General features: G+C 41.8%; 1 protein-coding gene across 2 annotated transcripts in view; it reads left to right on the forward strand.

The window, feature by feature from the left end:
• The window catches only part of c11h8orf34 (chromosome 11 C8orf34 homolog), an 84,518-nt gene that overhangs the window by 50,264 nt on the left and 17,110 nt on the right, over window positions 1-17,144 (forward strand). For both annotated transcript variants that reach the window (XM_050056720.1, XM_050056721.1), the window contains exons 9-11: window positions 5,205-5,290; window positions 5,405-5,478; window positions 14,586-14,712. In XM_050056720.1, coding sequence (XP_049912677.1) covers window positions 5,205-5,290; window positions 5,405-5,478; window positions 14,586-14,712 — 287 coding nt within the window. The remainder of the gene's footprint in view (window positions 1-5,204; window positions 5,291-5,404; window positions 5,479-14,585; window positions 14,713-17,144) is intronic.

Raw genomic sequence — 17,144 nt, forward strand, 5'->3', positions numbered from 1 at the left:
AGGCACTCTTAATTATAACAGCCAACTTATTGAAAAATGCCGGGTTTAAATCGGGCTCGGGCCTATAATTACAGTTAATTGGATGGGCCGGGCCGGTCCCGGACACAACGTGCACGGGCTCGGGCCGGGTCGGGCTCCATTTTTTGGGCCCGATCTAAGCTCTATACAGAATGGTACAAAGTGCCAGTCATAATGTTGACATTTGAATTCTAAATGAACATTTTTATGCGTCCATGCTGGCAATGGCGGTAGCCGGAGGCATTATATTTCTGGGTTGTCTGTCTGTCCCATTCTCGTCCTATTGTCGTCCCATTCTCATGAATGCGATACCTCAAGAACACCTTGAGAGAATATTTCTCAAATTTGGCACAAACGTGTCCTTGGACTCAACAATGGACTGATTAGATCTTTCTGGTCATAGGTCAGACGTCAAGCTCAATGTAACCTTGCATCTGTCTAATTTGTGTGAATGCGATATCTCAAGAACTCCTTAAGGGAATTTCTTCCGATGTGGCACAAATGTACCTTTGCACTAAACAATGAACTGATTAGATTTTGGTAGTTGTAGGTCAAAGACCAAGGTCACAGTGACTTTGTCTCATTCTTGCCAACAAAATATCTCAAGAGACACCTTCAAGGAATTTCTTCAAATTTGGCACAAACATTCTCTTTGACTCACCAACAAACTGATTAGATTATGGTGGTCAAAGGCCAAGGTCACCATGACCTTGAATCGGTCACATTCTTGTGAACGTGATATCGCAAGAACACAGGGGAATTTCTTCAAATTTGGCACAAATGTCCACTTGGACTAAAGAATAAACTGATTGGAATTTGGTGGTCGAAGGTTTTTTATTTTAACCAAGAAACCATTGTTTCATGTCACGATGCCAAAGAGTTGGTGGATTCCAAGGTTTGGATCTCGGTAAGTTCAGTGGTCCAACCATAGATTTCAGTTCAAGCAGGAGAGACAGAAGAATGAAGTAAAGATAATATTTGATACAGAATATGAGTGTGCAGATTAACAGATGATTTGTGCTGATTAAGATTTAACAGAAGATTTGAGGCGGATGAGGCTGATGAATCCATAAAGACTAGGTGGTGATGAGGAGGTGGAGGGCGCACATGACTGCAGCCAGAAAGAGCTACGGCAGAGAAAGAACCATATTTAAAATGAGCAGCAGTTAGATGATAGGCTGACAGAGAAGGTGTGTCGCTGTGCTATTGGTTGATTGTGACTCAGTTGAAAAACAGCTGACGACTCAATTGACAGACCCAGACAATGCTGAACTTTAGCTAGAGCTTCATTAGTGGCTTCGCGGGATTGTTTCCGATTTTTGTGCTCCAAACATTTTCAAAACTTTGTAGTGTTGTAACGTCCAAAAAATAAAATTTATACAAAAATGGGAAGAACTAATTGTTTCCAAAATTCATCCTCATTATTTTCTTTCTAATAAAAATGCCTTAATCCATGTTTGTTGGCGGTTAGGCTTTCAAAAACATTTTCAGTGAGGTCAAAAAATGTTTTTCTTTTTCTTTTTTTGTGTGGTGATGTCATAAAATATGGTGACAAATATTCAAAGCTGAAATCAAGCACCTCGGTAGAAGCCTTCTCATCTCACTCTCGGCAGGAAAGCACATATGTATATGTAGCAAAATGTCAAACGCTCACTCTAAGGCTTTAAATGATATGAATTCAAATACATTTTAGCCACAGTAAGGTTGTGGTTATTACTGTAATCAGTTATTTCCTTTCATCATCCAAACCTGTTCTTATCCCAGGTCATGACTCCCTCTTGTGCCCTATCCATTCCCCCACCCACTCTCTGCAGCTGTATCAGAGGTGGCATACCTCAACATTCAGAATGGGGAATAATATCATATCTGAAGTGCATTCCGGTGTTGCTTGTTTTCACAAATCGGCCTGAGCACTGATAATCGTCTCCATTATCACCCTTTCTTTCTTTATCACAGTTTTTCTCTGCTGACACATTTCCTGTTCCCTCTGATCCCCAGCATCAGTGTAGCGCTCAGATTTCTGAGTGTTGGGTGTGATACCACAGACAGGTGTGGGCAGGACTCTTTCTTGATGCCAGTCAGAGATAAACTGGTATCTGTTCGATGAGACGCCATGCACACATCTGCCTGCACGGCCTCCTCTGTTTGGGGTTTGGAATTTGTTTGTTTCCTACTCTTCTTTCATTCACGCTGCTTATCAGTTTCATTCCACGCACAGGATGTTGTCAGAGGACGAATGGTATCAGTGAATTTTTTTGCTGCCAGTTTATTGACTGGATGTTTTTAAGCAAATAGTTTATACCTTCAGCTTATCACCGAGTCCCCGGGTCGGATCAGCGACGGAGCAAAGCAGCATCTGTATCTGGAGCCGTTCTTGGCTGTCGCGCTCACTTTTTTTGTGACTGAAATGTCAGACATCTGTTCTCCCTCTCTGTCTTCGTCTCTCCTTCTCGCTCAGTCCAAATTCCTGCCTTGTCCCCTATAACCTGACCACAAAATCCTCCCCAAGTTTTGTTGGCGTAGGAGTCGTGGTCTTTCGTAGTCATTTTTGGTAAGTGCAAGGGCCATAAACAGATCACTAAGCTGGAAAAGTGTTGCATGCACGGTATGCCTTTTGTGCTATTCTGGTGACGCGTAATTCTGAAATCAGGAGTATCACACATATTCATGAAACACGTGCGTGCATGTCCTTGCATGCACTGCATGCTTCTGTGAGCAGATAGTGGAGGCAGAGGTCAGGGAGCAGTAAGGGAAGGAGACTTTATACTGTGTGCATTAGCACTCAGTCTTGATGAGATTACCAGAAACACCTTTCAAACATGGCTCAATATGAGGCCAACCTTTAAACTGACTGACCTGACAACACTAACACATGTGGCACAGTGTGTTTCACACCTGAAGACAGTACTACTGTACAGATGTGGCCTCGCTCAAGTTTTTAACGTAAGGTTAATTATTTTAGTTTAACATGAAATTGAGGCAGGTGGATCTTTTCTGATAGCATATAACTATAACTATATGACAAAGACATTAGAGGGTTGCCAGGCCCTGTATGGATCTATGAACACAGGCCGGAGTTGGACGAGCATTCCTCACATACCCATCATCCCTCCGGCAAACACATTAGAATGCAGCTCCTTTTTTCCACATGTGAGCTCTTCTGGGTCAGTGAGGTCCAGCTTTCAGCACATTAAACTTTTGTTTAAAAGCATTCCCACTGTATACGCTCCCTGTAGTTGTCTAAGTGGTCATACGAGCCCGAGCCACTTGGCTTTACCACGTGCCACCCAACGCCAAGGAGAGGTGGCGCGTACTTTCACACCCACAGCGTGAAGGTGACAACTCGGTTCCTCCCCAGCGAGCATTTATTAATTTCCAGCAGCACTCCTGTATGTTACTGTGTTCGCAATCCACCTGCAATGTTACAGGCCAAGGACATACACTTCAACATGTGCAAAATCTTTAAAATGATTGTTTTAAAAAGACTGATAGTGTTTAGATATTATGTATAATGTAAACAGTAATATGTGTATATTATCTTTATTGCATGATGACATAATAACTGCCTTTAGACACCGTCCTCCATCATTCTCCTTTTCCTTTGCTTCTGTCCAGCCACTGTCCGCGCCACCAAACAGTCCAGTCAGCCTGTGTGGCTCCTAACAAGCAGTGGCAGGTCAGGAAACACGCCGCTTCCTCTGGCCTCTCCACTGGTCGGTTGAAGTGTAAAGTGCCGTGTGGCCTGTGTGTTGTGGGCATGTCTCTGTCTCTCGGGCTATAGCTGTGGTCGCACCAGCATTTCATCCACCTCCTTCATGCACCCGATCAGTTCTTTTAATGGTTATGTGCTCCTGCCACAAAACCTCCTGTGTGCAAACGCATCCCAGATCTTGGGCACAGTCCGGAGGAGTTGGCGGTGCAGTCCATGGAAATGGATAGATCTCCACAAACCTCTTCTGGGCTTGTAGTTCTCATTAAATTAATTGCTTTCATATCAGGAATGCACTGAGGGAATGGTAGTCAAGACTTGCGGCTACGAGCAGCTTTTGTTCAGAGAATGGGAAGGCCTTGTGATAGTCATCTCGGGTACTTTTTAATGGTCTTATAAAGACCATTAAAGAGAGGGAGAGACAAGGCGGAGGATGTATAAAGAAGGAAAGAAACAGAATACACTTTAAAAAGCTGCGTTCTGCTTTTACCCTCGTCTTAGAGGTAGAAACCAAGGGGCCCTGCGGCTGTGACGGAATGCAGCCGCGCCATAAAAGCGCATGGATTGCTTTCCTTTGTCTTCAGCTAATGGTTGCGCCGATGACATGGAAATAGCATGCAGCGAAAGCATATGGAGCTTAAGTAGTGTGTAATTACAGTTAATATGGTGCGATTTACAGTCGTCAGAAATATGCTTTAGAAAAATAAATGCAGTGTTTTTTAATTCCATGCGGATGTTGGAGTGTGTGAATTAGTTTGAGTGTAAAGGCAGCGTGTTTATGTTCCCGTTGAAAAGGTATTTCAATCACTGTTTGTCTTTCACCCACAGTATACTTTCCTATCTTAGGGAAACTTAAATCTTTTAGTACCTCAAGGAGACGGCCAAATCTCTGAGACCCGCTTCGATTTCAGTACAAACAGATATCTTAAAAAAAAAAAAAAGAAAAGCTATAGGGGCTTGGAACACATCATGATAAAGAGCAGTAACTGAATGATTTAGGGGGAAACAGAATCCATGTGCCAGTTTTTCGGTTTTGCTTTGTCAGTAAGCGGAGTGAAGTCGCCTCTGAGACAAGTGAGCTGTGTACACTTTAATCCATGCACCACATGTCTGTGAATGCATTACTTTGTTTTCATGTCAACATGCTAAGGACTATTTCAGATTTACTTTCAGCAGGATGAGAAGCTGCGATGAACAGATAGGATTTGTGCCCCCAAACTGACCCCCATGTCCGTCTTTTTTATGATACTATCCCAGATTCTGCAGGAGAGCAGATCATAAACTCACTAAACACTTCCTCTTTGTCTCATCACCTCAGACTGATAAAGACGGGCTTGTCTTCTTGCGATCTGGGATTCAATTTCCAATCGTGCGTTGCAGTGTTGTGACTGAAAAACTGAAGATTTTCAGGGATGATTTACACGCACTCAACTGCCACTGTGTACGGTAGTTTATATGTGTTACGTGTTGTCTCTAGGTTGCAGGGGGACAGTCTATCCGACGGCAGATCTGAAGAGGAGCACAGGCCTCACATATCTGAGCAAGCCGTACCTGACATCTCCTGTAAGTTACACAACACAGTTCAAATATAAATTTGTCTTTTTTTTCCTGTGGTCTCACGCTCTGCTCTGTCGCTATTCTTTTCTTTCCTGTTTGTGTGTGTGTTGTCTGGAGCAGCTCCATTGCCCGGGGTGGACACAGTGGCGGGACGGTTGCAGGAATGCGAAGCCTTGTCTCAAGTGTCAGGCTCTGTAAGTGTCCTCCCTGCATCCATCACCAAACAATTAAGATCACTTTACAGCCATCAATTACCACGTCGCTCTCTCCTCCTCAGCCTCTATTGTCTGAGAGCGAGCGAGAAACCACCTCCAGCCTCTTGTTAATAGGACAAGACCCAAGCAAAACTGATCCATCTTTATGCGGGCAAATTTCAGCTTACACAACTGTTGATAGCACTGAATAAGCGATAGAAATCTCCCTATATCACTTTGCTTCCCTCTCAGGGCGATTGTGTGCGATATGAAAGGAATAAATGAAAAGAATATCTAGTGACACAACGGCAATTGAGGCTGATTTAGAAGTTTTATACAATAGACCTAAATATTTATGGGTTACAGGAGTACACACACTTTTGTTCAACAGCAGGATTGCGTGATAACCTCACACGCTTCAGGGGAGAAACCTATGGAGGCCTAATGTGGTACATGCCAGACTCAGACACAGGCAGACACTCACATGCTGTTAATAAAGCGGCCCGCTAAGACGCCGGTACCTTTTTTATAATTACCCTCCAAAAAGCGATACCTTTTTTTTTTTTTTTTTTTTAAATAATGGTCCAATCTAAGTGTTAGACAAGGCTTTTTACGGCATGTTTTAAAGAAAGAAAGGGCTTTGGAGCCAAGGCATTGCTCCGTGTGTGGAGCAGATGCAGAGAGGCTCCAGACTAACTGGGAGCAGACTTTGAGAGACTGAAAGACCTGTTGAATCAAAGCCTGTAGTCGGAAGTGTGAGGGATTAGGCCAAATACACGAGCGGCTACCCAGAAAGTAGCAAAACCGCACACCTTATAGCATCAGACTGCCAGTCTTCTATTCATTCTCTCACGTTTCATGTGAAAAGCTTAAACCAGATGATAGATGATGTCACGTCTAACTCAGAGATTTAAGATGATTAATTTACCCTCCAACTAAATCTGACATCCTCTCTAACACTGACCCTCACACCCACGTTGAGCAGCCACTATTCTGTAGCTGCTTATAAGGGACCAAACACTACGTCTCCATAGGTTAAGCCCTGTCTGGCACGCTTAAGAATAAGGTACTAATGTGTCCCATATGGAAAACACAAGTGCAAATGTCTCCTGTCATCTACTGTAGCTAATGTGGCTGTTTTGTGTTTTAATTGCTTGTGTTTGGCTGTCTTTGAAAGGCAAATGCAATTTGTAATAGCTTGTTAGTTTAACTGGGCCTTCAAGGGCTTGCGGGCCACGATCACTGAACGGTATGGAAAAAAAATGTAATGCCTTTATGGGCTTATTTGGAGAAACACAATGGATGAGGTCATACAGTATGGGAAGTAGCTCGGCTTCTGTAGATGATTGTGTTTCCTTTTTTAAAGAACAAATCAGTGTTTTATGTAATTTATCTAATGCTCCAGTACCGGTGTAGGTAGTGTTCCTTGCATTGGTAGAAAAGTGTCCATCACATGTTGCATCGTTTTAAAGAAAGGATGCATGTAACTTTGTCTAGGTTTGAAATTTTGAAGCCGTATTTAATTATTATTAACACATTTCATCACGCTTGGCTGTCATTAAATGAAGTGTGCCTTGCGTTGTATGTTGCCCTGGTCTGGGCAGTAAAAGGTTGGTGATGTTGGAAAGTAAACACTGTTAATGGTTATCGTTATTAGTCCGACAGGCCCCCTGCCTCCGCCAGCTCCTTTAGGTGATAATTGCCTCATAAAGACAAATACTTTCCTAAAGCAATCGCCAGAGCAAATTCTCCAAGCAATCCTTGTAGAGTTTCCTTTGTGAGTGTTAAGTGATATGTTTTAATCAAATTTAGCTCTGTGTGGAGTTGTATGGGTGTTACCATCATAAAATCTGCCAGGGGGAAACTGTTCATTTGTATGGCAGAAATAAGATAATTAGTGTGATGCCATGCCATGTGTATGATACAAGGCAGAGCCGTTGTGACGGTTTATTTTTGTTTCCAGGGGAATTTTGGCAGAGTTTCAGCCGATACACTGTATGGCTTTTTATATTTGGCAGCAGTCTGCTCTCCACACCTCCACAGTTATGCATGCATGGTTATGCTCTGTGCAGATCTCTGTGATTTTAGAGCGTAGCTCGAGTGCAGTTTTCCAGATTTCCCATATTAGTAGTTTTCGTTCGTTTGTCATCTGCGTGCATACGCCCTAAATTACTGTTAAAATACAAAGTGTCAGCTGTTTGTGCTGGTACAGTTTCATGAAAATTCTTTTAAATTATATTCTTGAGACAGGGTTTTGTTAGAATTCTTCTCACCTGCAGTTGCAACAGTTTCATCATTTGACTTGAGCCTAGAGGAAGTTGTAGGGGGTAGAACATTAAGTTGCATCACCATCTTAAAGTTGCTGAAGATTTGTCCTAACTAAAAACTAGTACTGTGTATTGTAGCTCCAAAGACTAAGCATCGTTGGAGAGGCATAGAGCAATAATACCTGTACAGTACTTGCCTTAAAGGAATACTTAACCCCCTAAAATGACCATTAGTATATTAATGACTCACCCCGTGTTACCTTGAGTTTGAAAAGATGACTTTTTTTTCTTGCATGTCTCCATGGTGAGTGAAGAATCCCAAAACAGAGGAAATTGTTGATAAATTGGAGTCATAGGGGGCCGCGATCAACAACAGCAAAACTATATCAAAACATCAGATTACAAACTGTCACACAACTCCTGCAGTATAATCCAAGTCTCAGTGACCCAGTCGTATCCTCAGTACTTTCCAAACACATGGATTTTCACTTAAACCTTAATAACGCAGGTACACTACATGTTCGTGCATGAGACTCTTTATGCGGAAGTGTTTTAAATAGTCAGGTTTTACTGCAGAGACATGAGAAAAATAAAGGTTTCTTCAGGAAGTCAATGTAACCTCATACGAGGACATCACATTTTGGGTTTGCTTGACCTTATACTTAATTCTGCTTAACTTAGACCTTTTTTGTGCAATCTAATAATGTAATTATAATTAATAATGTCTGTAGTTTGATATGGCAACAAAGTTGGCCAATTTTAGCAACAGTAACAAGCTAAGACACAGTTAATTAGGAAGTACGTGTTGAAGACATTGGGACTTCATTATCGTCTCGTTTGAGGACATTGGGACTTACTAATCTTTGACGATGTTTAGTTTTTTAAACTGATCAGGTCCTACTGATCCCACATAGTTAGGAGAAATTAAAAATACATACAAAACAAAAGTTTGGGTCTCAGGAGGATATAAATGATCATTTGGGGGTTGAAGTATTCCTTTCATTCCATTTGCATCTCACTGTGTCAATGGTTTAATAAGGAACTTTCAAATACTTCATTTATTTTGAGGGTTCTGCTAAATAAAGCAGTGGCTTGAAGGCTTTTGTTTGGCAACAGATTGTTTGTTAATATGAGCCATATATTTTACATTTGTCTTTAAGATTATAATTCCAATCTAGCTGCTATTCGACACTCTCTAAATGAACAATATGAGTTCCTGTGCAGAATCCTCTCATTTCCCTCTACTAGTTTTCACCCCGTTGCACTCCTGTTGGCCCAGCACTTCATCCTCTGTTGGTTGTTCTTCCACGACTGAATGATAGACAGTGCGTCATATAACCTGTCTTTGTAATGCTTGAATGAAAGTCTAACTGTGTTATTGTCAATATCCTGTTTGCTCTTGGCTGTGCTAACTCAGTGGTTGGGCCGGTGAGCCCTGTATACAGTCCATAAAATCCATTAGGTGATTGTGCTGTGAGCCAAAACAACAGGAACTCATTAAAAGTTCAGTGTGACTCCTCATATCCCAAATCCTCCGGTGGCTGTGCAAGGTAGAAGGGGCTACAAGAGCAGAATCGGTTAGTGGGAAAACATACAGCATCTCTTCTATGTTGCAGGTAAAGGGACAGTTCACCCCAAAATCAAATATTTAGGCTGTGTTGGTGTGAGTTGCCGAGTGCTGACGATATCTGCTGTAGAGATGTCTTCTTTCCCTTGAATATAATAAAACTAGATGACTCTCGGCTTGTGATGCTCAAAGTGTAAAAAAAATATATTTTGAAAAACTCAACAGTAATGTCTCTTTCTAGAAATCATGACCTGGTTACTCAAGATAATCCAGAAAGAAAATAGTTCCTACATGAAACTGCTCACAACAAGGTCTGTGGATTATCTTGAGTAACCGGGTCATGATTTCTGGAAAGAGACATTTCTGTTTGAGTATTTTTTGGCGCTATGAGCACCACAAGCAGAGTGCCATCTAGTGTCATTTTATTGGAGAGAAGGCAGACATCTCTACGGCCAATATCTCCAACACCAGCAACTCACACCAAAACAATCCAGACTGATAAAAAGCACTGATTTTGGGGTGAGTTGTCCATTTAAGTTTAGTGGATCAACCCATTTGAGGATTTGATTTTGACAGGAAAGATAAATCATTTTTATCTTTGCGCTTGTGTTAATCAACTGTTTTGATCCCAGTGTCCAGGATCAGTAATGCTTTACATCTGAACATGTTTTAAACAAGAAAATAACTAAATACCAGTGGTCTATGCTCATGTGCTATGACGAGAGATGATCTCTCCCCGCATGTTTGCAGGGTTGCTATCCAGCATAATCAAAACCTTTGTTGTTTTGGTTAGAATAAAAACAACCCATTGCTACAATACTCAATGTTCTCCATCTCACACATGTGCAGATCAGATCCTTATGCCGACAAGCTCCTATCTGCCAGGATCCTCTCTTCTCCGCTCAGACGTCAACACATCCTGCACCTGATTTGATAAAAGCAGTGCTTGCTGGGCTAAATCACAGCATGCAAACTGAGCTCATGAGATGTGTACTGGCTTTGCAAAGCTTAAGTGGCAGTCATCCAGAATTCCTGAAAGTGCAGTTACATTTGTGAGTCTCATTTTGTTTTGTTTTTATTGCTAGAGGAGGTGCATTAGCATTTGATGAGTCATACAACCAAAAGGAAAAGCTGCTGCAATAAAATAGGGACTGAAAACACTGATATCTGGAGACAAAATAAGGTGTACGGTGAAGCTCAGGCAGTTTAAGAAGAACCTTAACGCAGCCCATGATGTGCAGTAGTAACAGTCCTTATAGAAAATGTCCACTCAACGGAACAAGTAGCCCCAATTTGCCCCGATTGTCCCAGTTAAATGCCTAAAAAATAAAAAAAGAATGCTGCTAACATATGTATCAATGTATTGTTGTATGCTATACCGTGTGTGTTTGTGTGTGTTCGTCCTTGTGCTGCTCTGTCTGACCACAACAATAGAGTCCATCAATTGTGCTCTGCAAAGCCAGCAGTAGGCTCAGACCATGTTTGAGGTCTATGACTGCATGCACACATCCCAAACAGTTCATGTTGTGCGGAGGGCAATGTTGAACCGAACCCCAGATTGTGGTGATTATTACTGCTGACCACACACGTATAGCTGCACACATGCAGGCTATAAAATATTTAACTCCAGACTTCCATCCTCTCTCATTCTGTCTTGTTTGCTCTCAACATGGAATCAATTTTGCAAGAAACGAGATCCTTGTTTGTTAGTCGGGCAGAAGCATCACCAGAGGGTTTTTCCCCGTTTTCTCTTTAAGGTCTTTTAGTTTTGTCATACTGGGAGGGAGATTATACAACTTGGGTTTTGCGCCACTGACATTAATATACTCATAAGTCATTGCAAAATCCTGGCCGCTCTTTAGTTTGGAGATGAAAAGGCATTCATTCTCTTCTCTTTGTCTGTGTAGATTAAAGCATCCGATCCAAGCATCCAAACAAAGGGGAAGAAAAGTTTGAGTCATTTGCACTCATGTCATACATTGTTGCTGATAAGGACAATGGCTGCTTTCAACTGTAGTGAAAGGAAATCGCTTTTCATCACGTCATTGTGTCGCCCTAGCGTGTAATCAAGTCCATTTTTGTTTAGGTTTGGGGTTATTTTTGCCCCCATCTGCCATGTAGAGCCTCGCTGATTTGCACATGACTTTTTAATATGCACTATTATGGTGTGTGGAGATGTTGACGTCTTCCAGGTGACTTTGTAAATATGTATGCCTCCACCAAACTTGATGTAACAACACTTGTATTTTGATTGTAATGTCTGTTTATTTATTGATGTTATCTAGGGAGGTGAATTGCTTGCAGACTCAGCATATCCTGTTTATTTGCCCGTCCATAGGACTGCAAAGCACCACCAGCCTTTAGGCCTGCAGTCTCCATGATATATGGTCCTGATTACAGAATAGTCTTTCCTGTAGTGGACACTGGAGCTCGAGGGCAGGAGCAATGCAAATGTTAAATTGCGGACATTGCTGACATGGGTACATGTCCATGACTTTAACTGGTCTCATGAGGCAAGACTGGACTTTTTTTAAAGGGATATTTCACCCCTAAAATGACAGTTTGTATATCAATAACTCACACTGTGTTACTTTGAATTTATAAAGAACGAAGAATCCAAAAAATTTAGAATTCTTGATGTTGAAGTCATAGAAGAAGAAGATATATTTTATTAATCCCAATAATTAAAATGGATAGATGTCAGGTCGAGAAGGCTGCCTATGTTGCCCCAAGCAGTTTGGGGGTTGGTGCCCTGCTCAAGGACACCCGGCAGCACCCAGAATATAAACCTGCACCTATGGACTGAGCAACCTTTTCATAAACCCTTCTACAACTCGTGCAGTATGATCCAAGTCTCAATTATCCAGTGGTATGCTCAGGATTTCCTATCCATACATTTTTGCTAAATCCGTGAAAACTGAGCTGAATATGAAACTTATCTATCTTCTCTTCAAAGCCAGACACTATTGAAACCCCCCCCCCCCCCACTAATTTTACTTTGCAGAATACCGGAGCTGCAGGTCCACCTTTGGCCCGATCAGTTAGTTTGTTTGTGTTATTGTGTGACATTGGAGAATCCGAACAAAGCCTTTAAAATGCCAAAGTCACAGAATAATGCCCACTAACTAACTGACAGAGCCAGCGGTAGATCAGCAGCTCCCGTGTTGAGTGAGGCAAAATTACTGTTTTTGTCAGTGGAGTCTGGCTTTGGAGAGAGCATCGCAGTTCAGTTTTGAGTACTTAAGTTTCAGCGAGAATGCATGTGTTTGGGAAGTACTGATTACACGATTAGATAAATGAGACTTGAATTATACTGCGCGAATTGTGTGAAAGTTTATAAACGGATGTTACTATACAGTTTTGCTTTTGTTAAATGCGTACATACCTTTAACTTCAGTGTATCAAGAATTTCCTCAATTTTTTGGATTCTTCGTTCCCCCGACACGTGAGAGAAACATGTTGTCTTAATGAATTCAATGTAACACAGGGTGAGTAAGTAAGTAAAGTAAGTAAATTTATTTATATAGCACTTCTCACAGAGAGGACTCACAAAGTGCTTCACAAGATAAAATACAAAAAATACAATAACAGAAACAATGCAAAATACACAAAAACAAATAAAAAGTAAAGTGCAGCGAAATACAGAGATGATACAATGGACAATTAATGGAACGCAAGCCTAAACAGATGTGTTTTTAACTGCTTTTTAAAAATGTCCACGGAAGAGGCCGCTCTCAGCTCATGAGGTAGTGCATTCCACCATTTCGGTGCAACAGCCTTAAAGGCTCTATCACCTTTCGTCTTTAACTGTAACTGATATATAAATGGTCATCTGGTGGGTGAAGTATTCTTTAAAGACAAGACTACAATTAAGTTTTTGCCCAGTAAACCTTTTATTGAAACCAAGTTAAAGCCTTGACTTCCAAAAGAATAATAGCTGTAACACCATACAGTAATGTAACGATGATTGGACAACTGGAAACTTAAACTAGGAAACTGTTGGTGGCCTTGTTTGCCGGCGCTGAGAAGACCCAGAGAAAGCGAAGGACAGGATGATGTCATGCTGTTGGATTTGGGGGGATACCACCAAAGAGAAAGAAATAAAGTTGGGGAGGGGATTCAGTTGTAATGCTCAGCTCGCCTTGCTTCTTTATGAGGGCTGTAATTAAGGATTGGCTTGTGGTGTTGTGGTTCTGCCGCCACAGAACGCCTCATGTATCTGACAGGCTCAGAGATCAATGCCATAGACCCTGGGAATCATGTCCTGTCATTTATCAGGGGGTAGCAGCTTCACTTGTTTTTCACCCCACCTCCCCTTTGGAGACAGACTTTTAAGTCCACTTTGGATCCTGAAAGTCATAAAATGAGTATCCTGCTATATCCCAGGTTTGTCCTTAAATGTTATTGGAAGACTGCGCTGTATGTATATCACCACATCTCCCAGAGCCTTTCTCTGTGTCAGCACTTTGTCAAGTTAACTCTGTCTCTCATTAAGTGCTTAGCACATCGAGTGATGTAAGCGCTGGCATTGGCGGTATCGTAACTTATCTAGTGTAAACCAAACTTACAGGAGGTGGAATTATGGCTGACAGATTTTATTTCTCACCTGTGCTTGAAGCTCATGTGCACTTGGTCCGTTGGCTTAACAGATCAGCCGGCCACTTGTGTCCCATCAAAGGAATAAATAGGAGGATTAGGCGTGCTGCCATTACAGGACTTGGCAACCTGACTCTGTCAAACAGGTCCCTTTCCAAATCATACAGTTGGCCTCGAGTCCCAAAGTAGCCCCTATAAGTGGTCCAATCTGCTTTTTAGAATTTATTTTCTTTCATATGCTTTGGAATATGATCATCTTTATTGTTTGTATTATACCAATATCGTGCGCTCTAAGGGAACCATCCCAACCGGCTGATTTATTGTTCCTTAGCTGCTGGTGCAAGATTTGCTGCTGTCAGGCTCCTTGCCAACAGACTAGTGTGCGTACAAGCTCCTATAGATTTACTGATAGTTATACAAAAATGTCCTGAACCACTACTGACAGTCTCGCGTCCCGCATTCACTAAACAGAGATCACTGCATGCTCTGTGCTTTCATCTGCACTTGCTGTGGTTTCGTGTTTTTCTAAAGCCCATAAAATAATAATTGCCCCCTTTTTTTTCCAGCAGATATGGCTCCGATATTTCCAGCAATAGCTGAAAATTATATAAAGAGTTAATTGAAGGGTCTTTCTTCTAATGTGACTTTCTCTCTTTTCTGTTCTCCTCGCTAACTAGCGTCAGGCTGTCTGGGAGGCTGATCTGAAGGCTGTGAGAGGTGGGAGTTCTGTCGGGCAAACGGGCCTGCTACTGGGTGACTCCCTCTTTTCTAAAGAGCTGGAGAACATGGGCAAACAGCTCGCTGGTAGGCAGATCTGTGTGCTGTGTCTGTGCATATATGTACGTTTGTCTGTGTATTTAAAAGTGGCTGTAATGATGAATAGTATGGGTAAGTCAGATCAAATACTTTCTTTGGAATACAAAAGTTAGTCTGCAGTGTGCAAACATTTATAACACACACACACACACACACACACACACACACACACACACACACACACACGCGCACATGCACAAACACACACAGTAAAAAGACTTATGAAATATAAAGGGCTTTAGAGAGCACTTATGAGGAGTGGGAGGGGGCGAGTCCAGCTAAAGAATGCACAGCTTTTGGCCAAAGGATTTTCCGGGTTAATTAAAAACTGATCTTCCTGTGAAATGTGTCAAGACTAAATAGAAAAACTAATTAAAATAATTTCCACATGCCATGAATTAATCTCAACTCCAGCTCTGACGAGGGTCAATCAATAACTGCAGCTCTGCTGAGTCATTTGGAAGTGATCGAAGCCTAACGGAGCTGGAGACTGATTTCATTTGACAAAATGGAATTTGTGTGGCATTTTGGGAATCATTATTCCTAATGCAGTTCAAGGCTCATCTTTGACATATGTGACGTCTGAGTGACTCAGAGACTGCTTTTGTTGTCATGATGATCAAGTGTGTATCCACTTATGAATCAGATGAAAGCCCGGAGTGGAGGCCAAAGGGAATGTCGCCATTTCCCATCATGTGTCACCCACTTGTTTGTTTATACATGTCCTCCCACTCTGTTTGACAGCGTCACTGTCTGTAAAGACCTCGTACGCGCCTTCACATACCAGACTTATTTGAAGCATATTGGTCCTACTTAGTGAACCTATTACTGTCACCAAACAGTGGTCCCAGCTGCTCCCATCTCCTCAGCTCATCCGCACATCGGTGCTCAATAAATACACTGGTTCCTTCCGTGCCTACAGAACAAAACAACACGCTGGTGCTTAGGAGACACTAAGGGGGACTATTTGTGTTAACAACACACTTAGTTTTGCCCCAGAGGTCCTCAGATGGCATTCATTTCTAGTTGTTTTACGCCGAGTTACTGAATATTCAGGCCGAGGGCTCCCACCGCGCAGTTCAGTGAAGCTGTTCAACGAGCTAATTCAGCTCTTTCAAGCCTTTATTAGCTGCTAATACTTTCCATGTTCAGAGCCAGGGCCTCACTTTTCATCTTATATTGTCACCCCAATTATGTGGTTGTGAAATCACCCCTCATCTGCCTTTTGTGATATTGTGAAGCCCATGTGTTCTTGGTTTTGATTTTTTCCGCACAACACAAATGAATTAATGCTCACTAAATTTGTTATTGAATCATTTTATTAAGTGCAGTTTAATCTGAATGTAGTTTCCCCAAGGGATGGCTATTGTTTTAAAATGTTCTGTCATCGGTGATGCAATACATTAGTTTTAGGAGTATAAAGACATTTTAACCCCTTTTTACAAAACAAATGCCAAGCTGCTGAGTGACTTAGCGTTAAATTAAGACTTTTGCTTACCAAAGTTTCCTGATCTAGAACCAGAAATATCCGATTAAAATGCAAGTAAACAAGGCAATGAATCCTACTAAGCTTTCGATGATGGCTTTTAATTATTTTTTATACTGCTTGATACTTAAGGGGACCTATTGGGCTTGTTTTCGGGTACAAAGTTGTATTTTGGGTTTCTACTTTAACATGTTTACATGCTTTCATTTTCCAAAACACTTTATTTTGCCTCGTACTGCCTGCGCTGAACACTTGTATTCACCCCTCTGCCTAAGGCCTCCATGTCAGCATTTCCATTTCTTGGTGTCTCTGCACTGTCATAGCAGCCAGGGAAGGACTGTAAGGCCCAATCCCAATACCCCCCCTTGTCCACTACCCCTTGGCCCTCAAAATGAAGCAACGAGGGGTAAGGTTAGAAATCTTTCCCTAGGAATTGGGACACCACTCACTACGTCACTGCGTTGGTTACGTTCACACATACGTAACTGTTTTAAACAGGAAGCTGCGAGCCATCTACATTTCCAACCGGCATCTACAATGGAGTCTCATTCATCCTACCGATCGCAGTTGCCGCATTCATCATGGTTCGTTTGATGAACGACAGACGACAGGGGACTTCTGCTAGCTAGCTAACCAGCTAACATTACGAGGCAGCATAGTTATACTAGCTGGCGTGTTATCGTAATGTGAAAAGTTTTTTGCAGAATAGGACAGCCAGATAGTGCGAGCTAGCTAGCTAGCTCACAAGCAACCTGATGACAGTAACGTTAGCTATGTCTAGCTAGCTCACAAGCAACCTGATGACAGTAACGTTAGCTATGTACACCACGTTCCAAATTATTATGCAAATTGTATTTAAGTGTCATAAAGATTAAATTTTTTGTTTTTCAATTAAACTCATGGATGGTATTGTGTCTCAGGGTTCTTTGGATCA

Source organism: Epinephelus moara, chromosome 11 (genome assembly GCF_006386435.1).
Source record: "Epinephelus moara isolate mb chromosome 11, YSFRI_EMoa_1.0, whole genome shotgun sequence".
Classification (NCBI taxonomy): Eukaryota; Metazoa; Chordata; class Actinopteri; order Perciformes; family Serranidae; genus Epinephelus; species Epinephelus moara.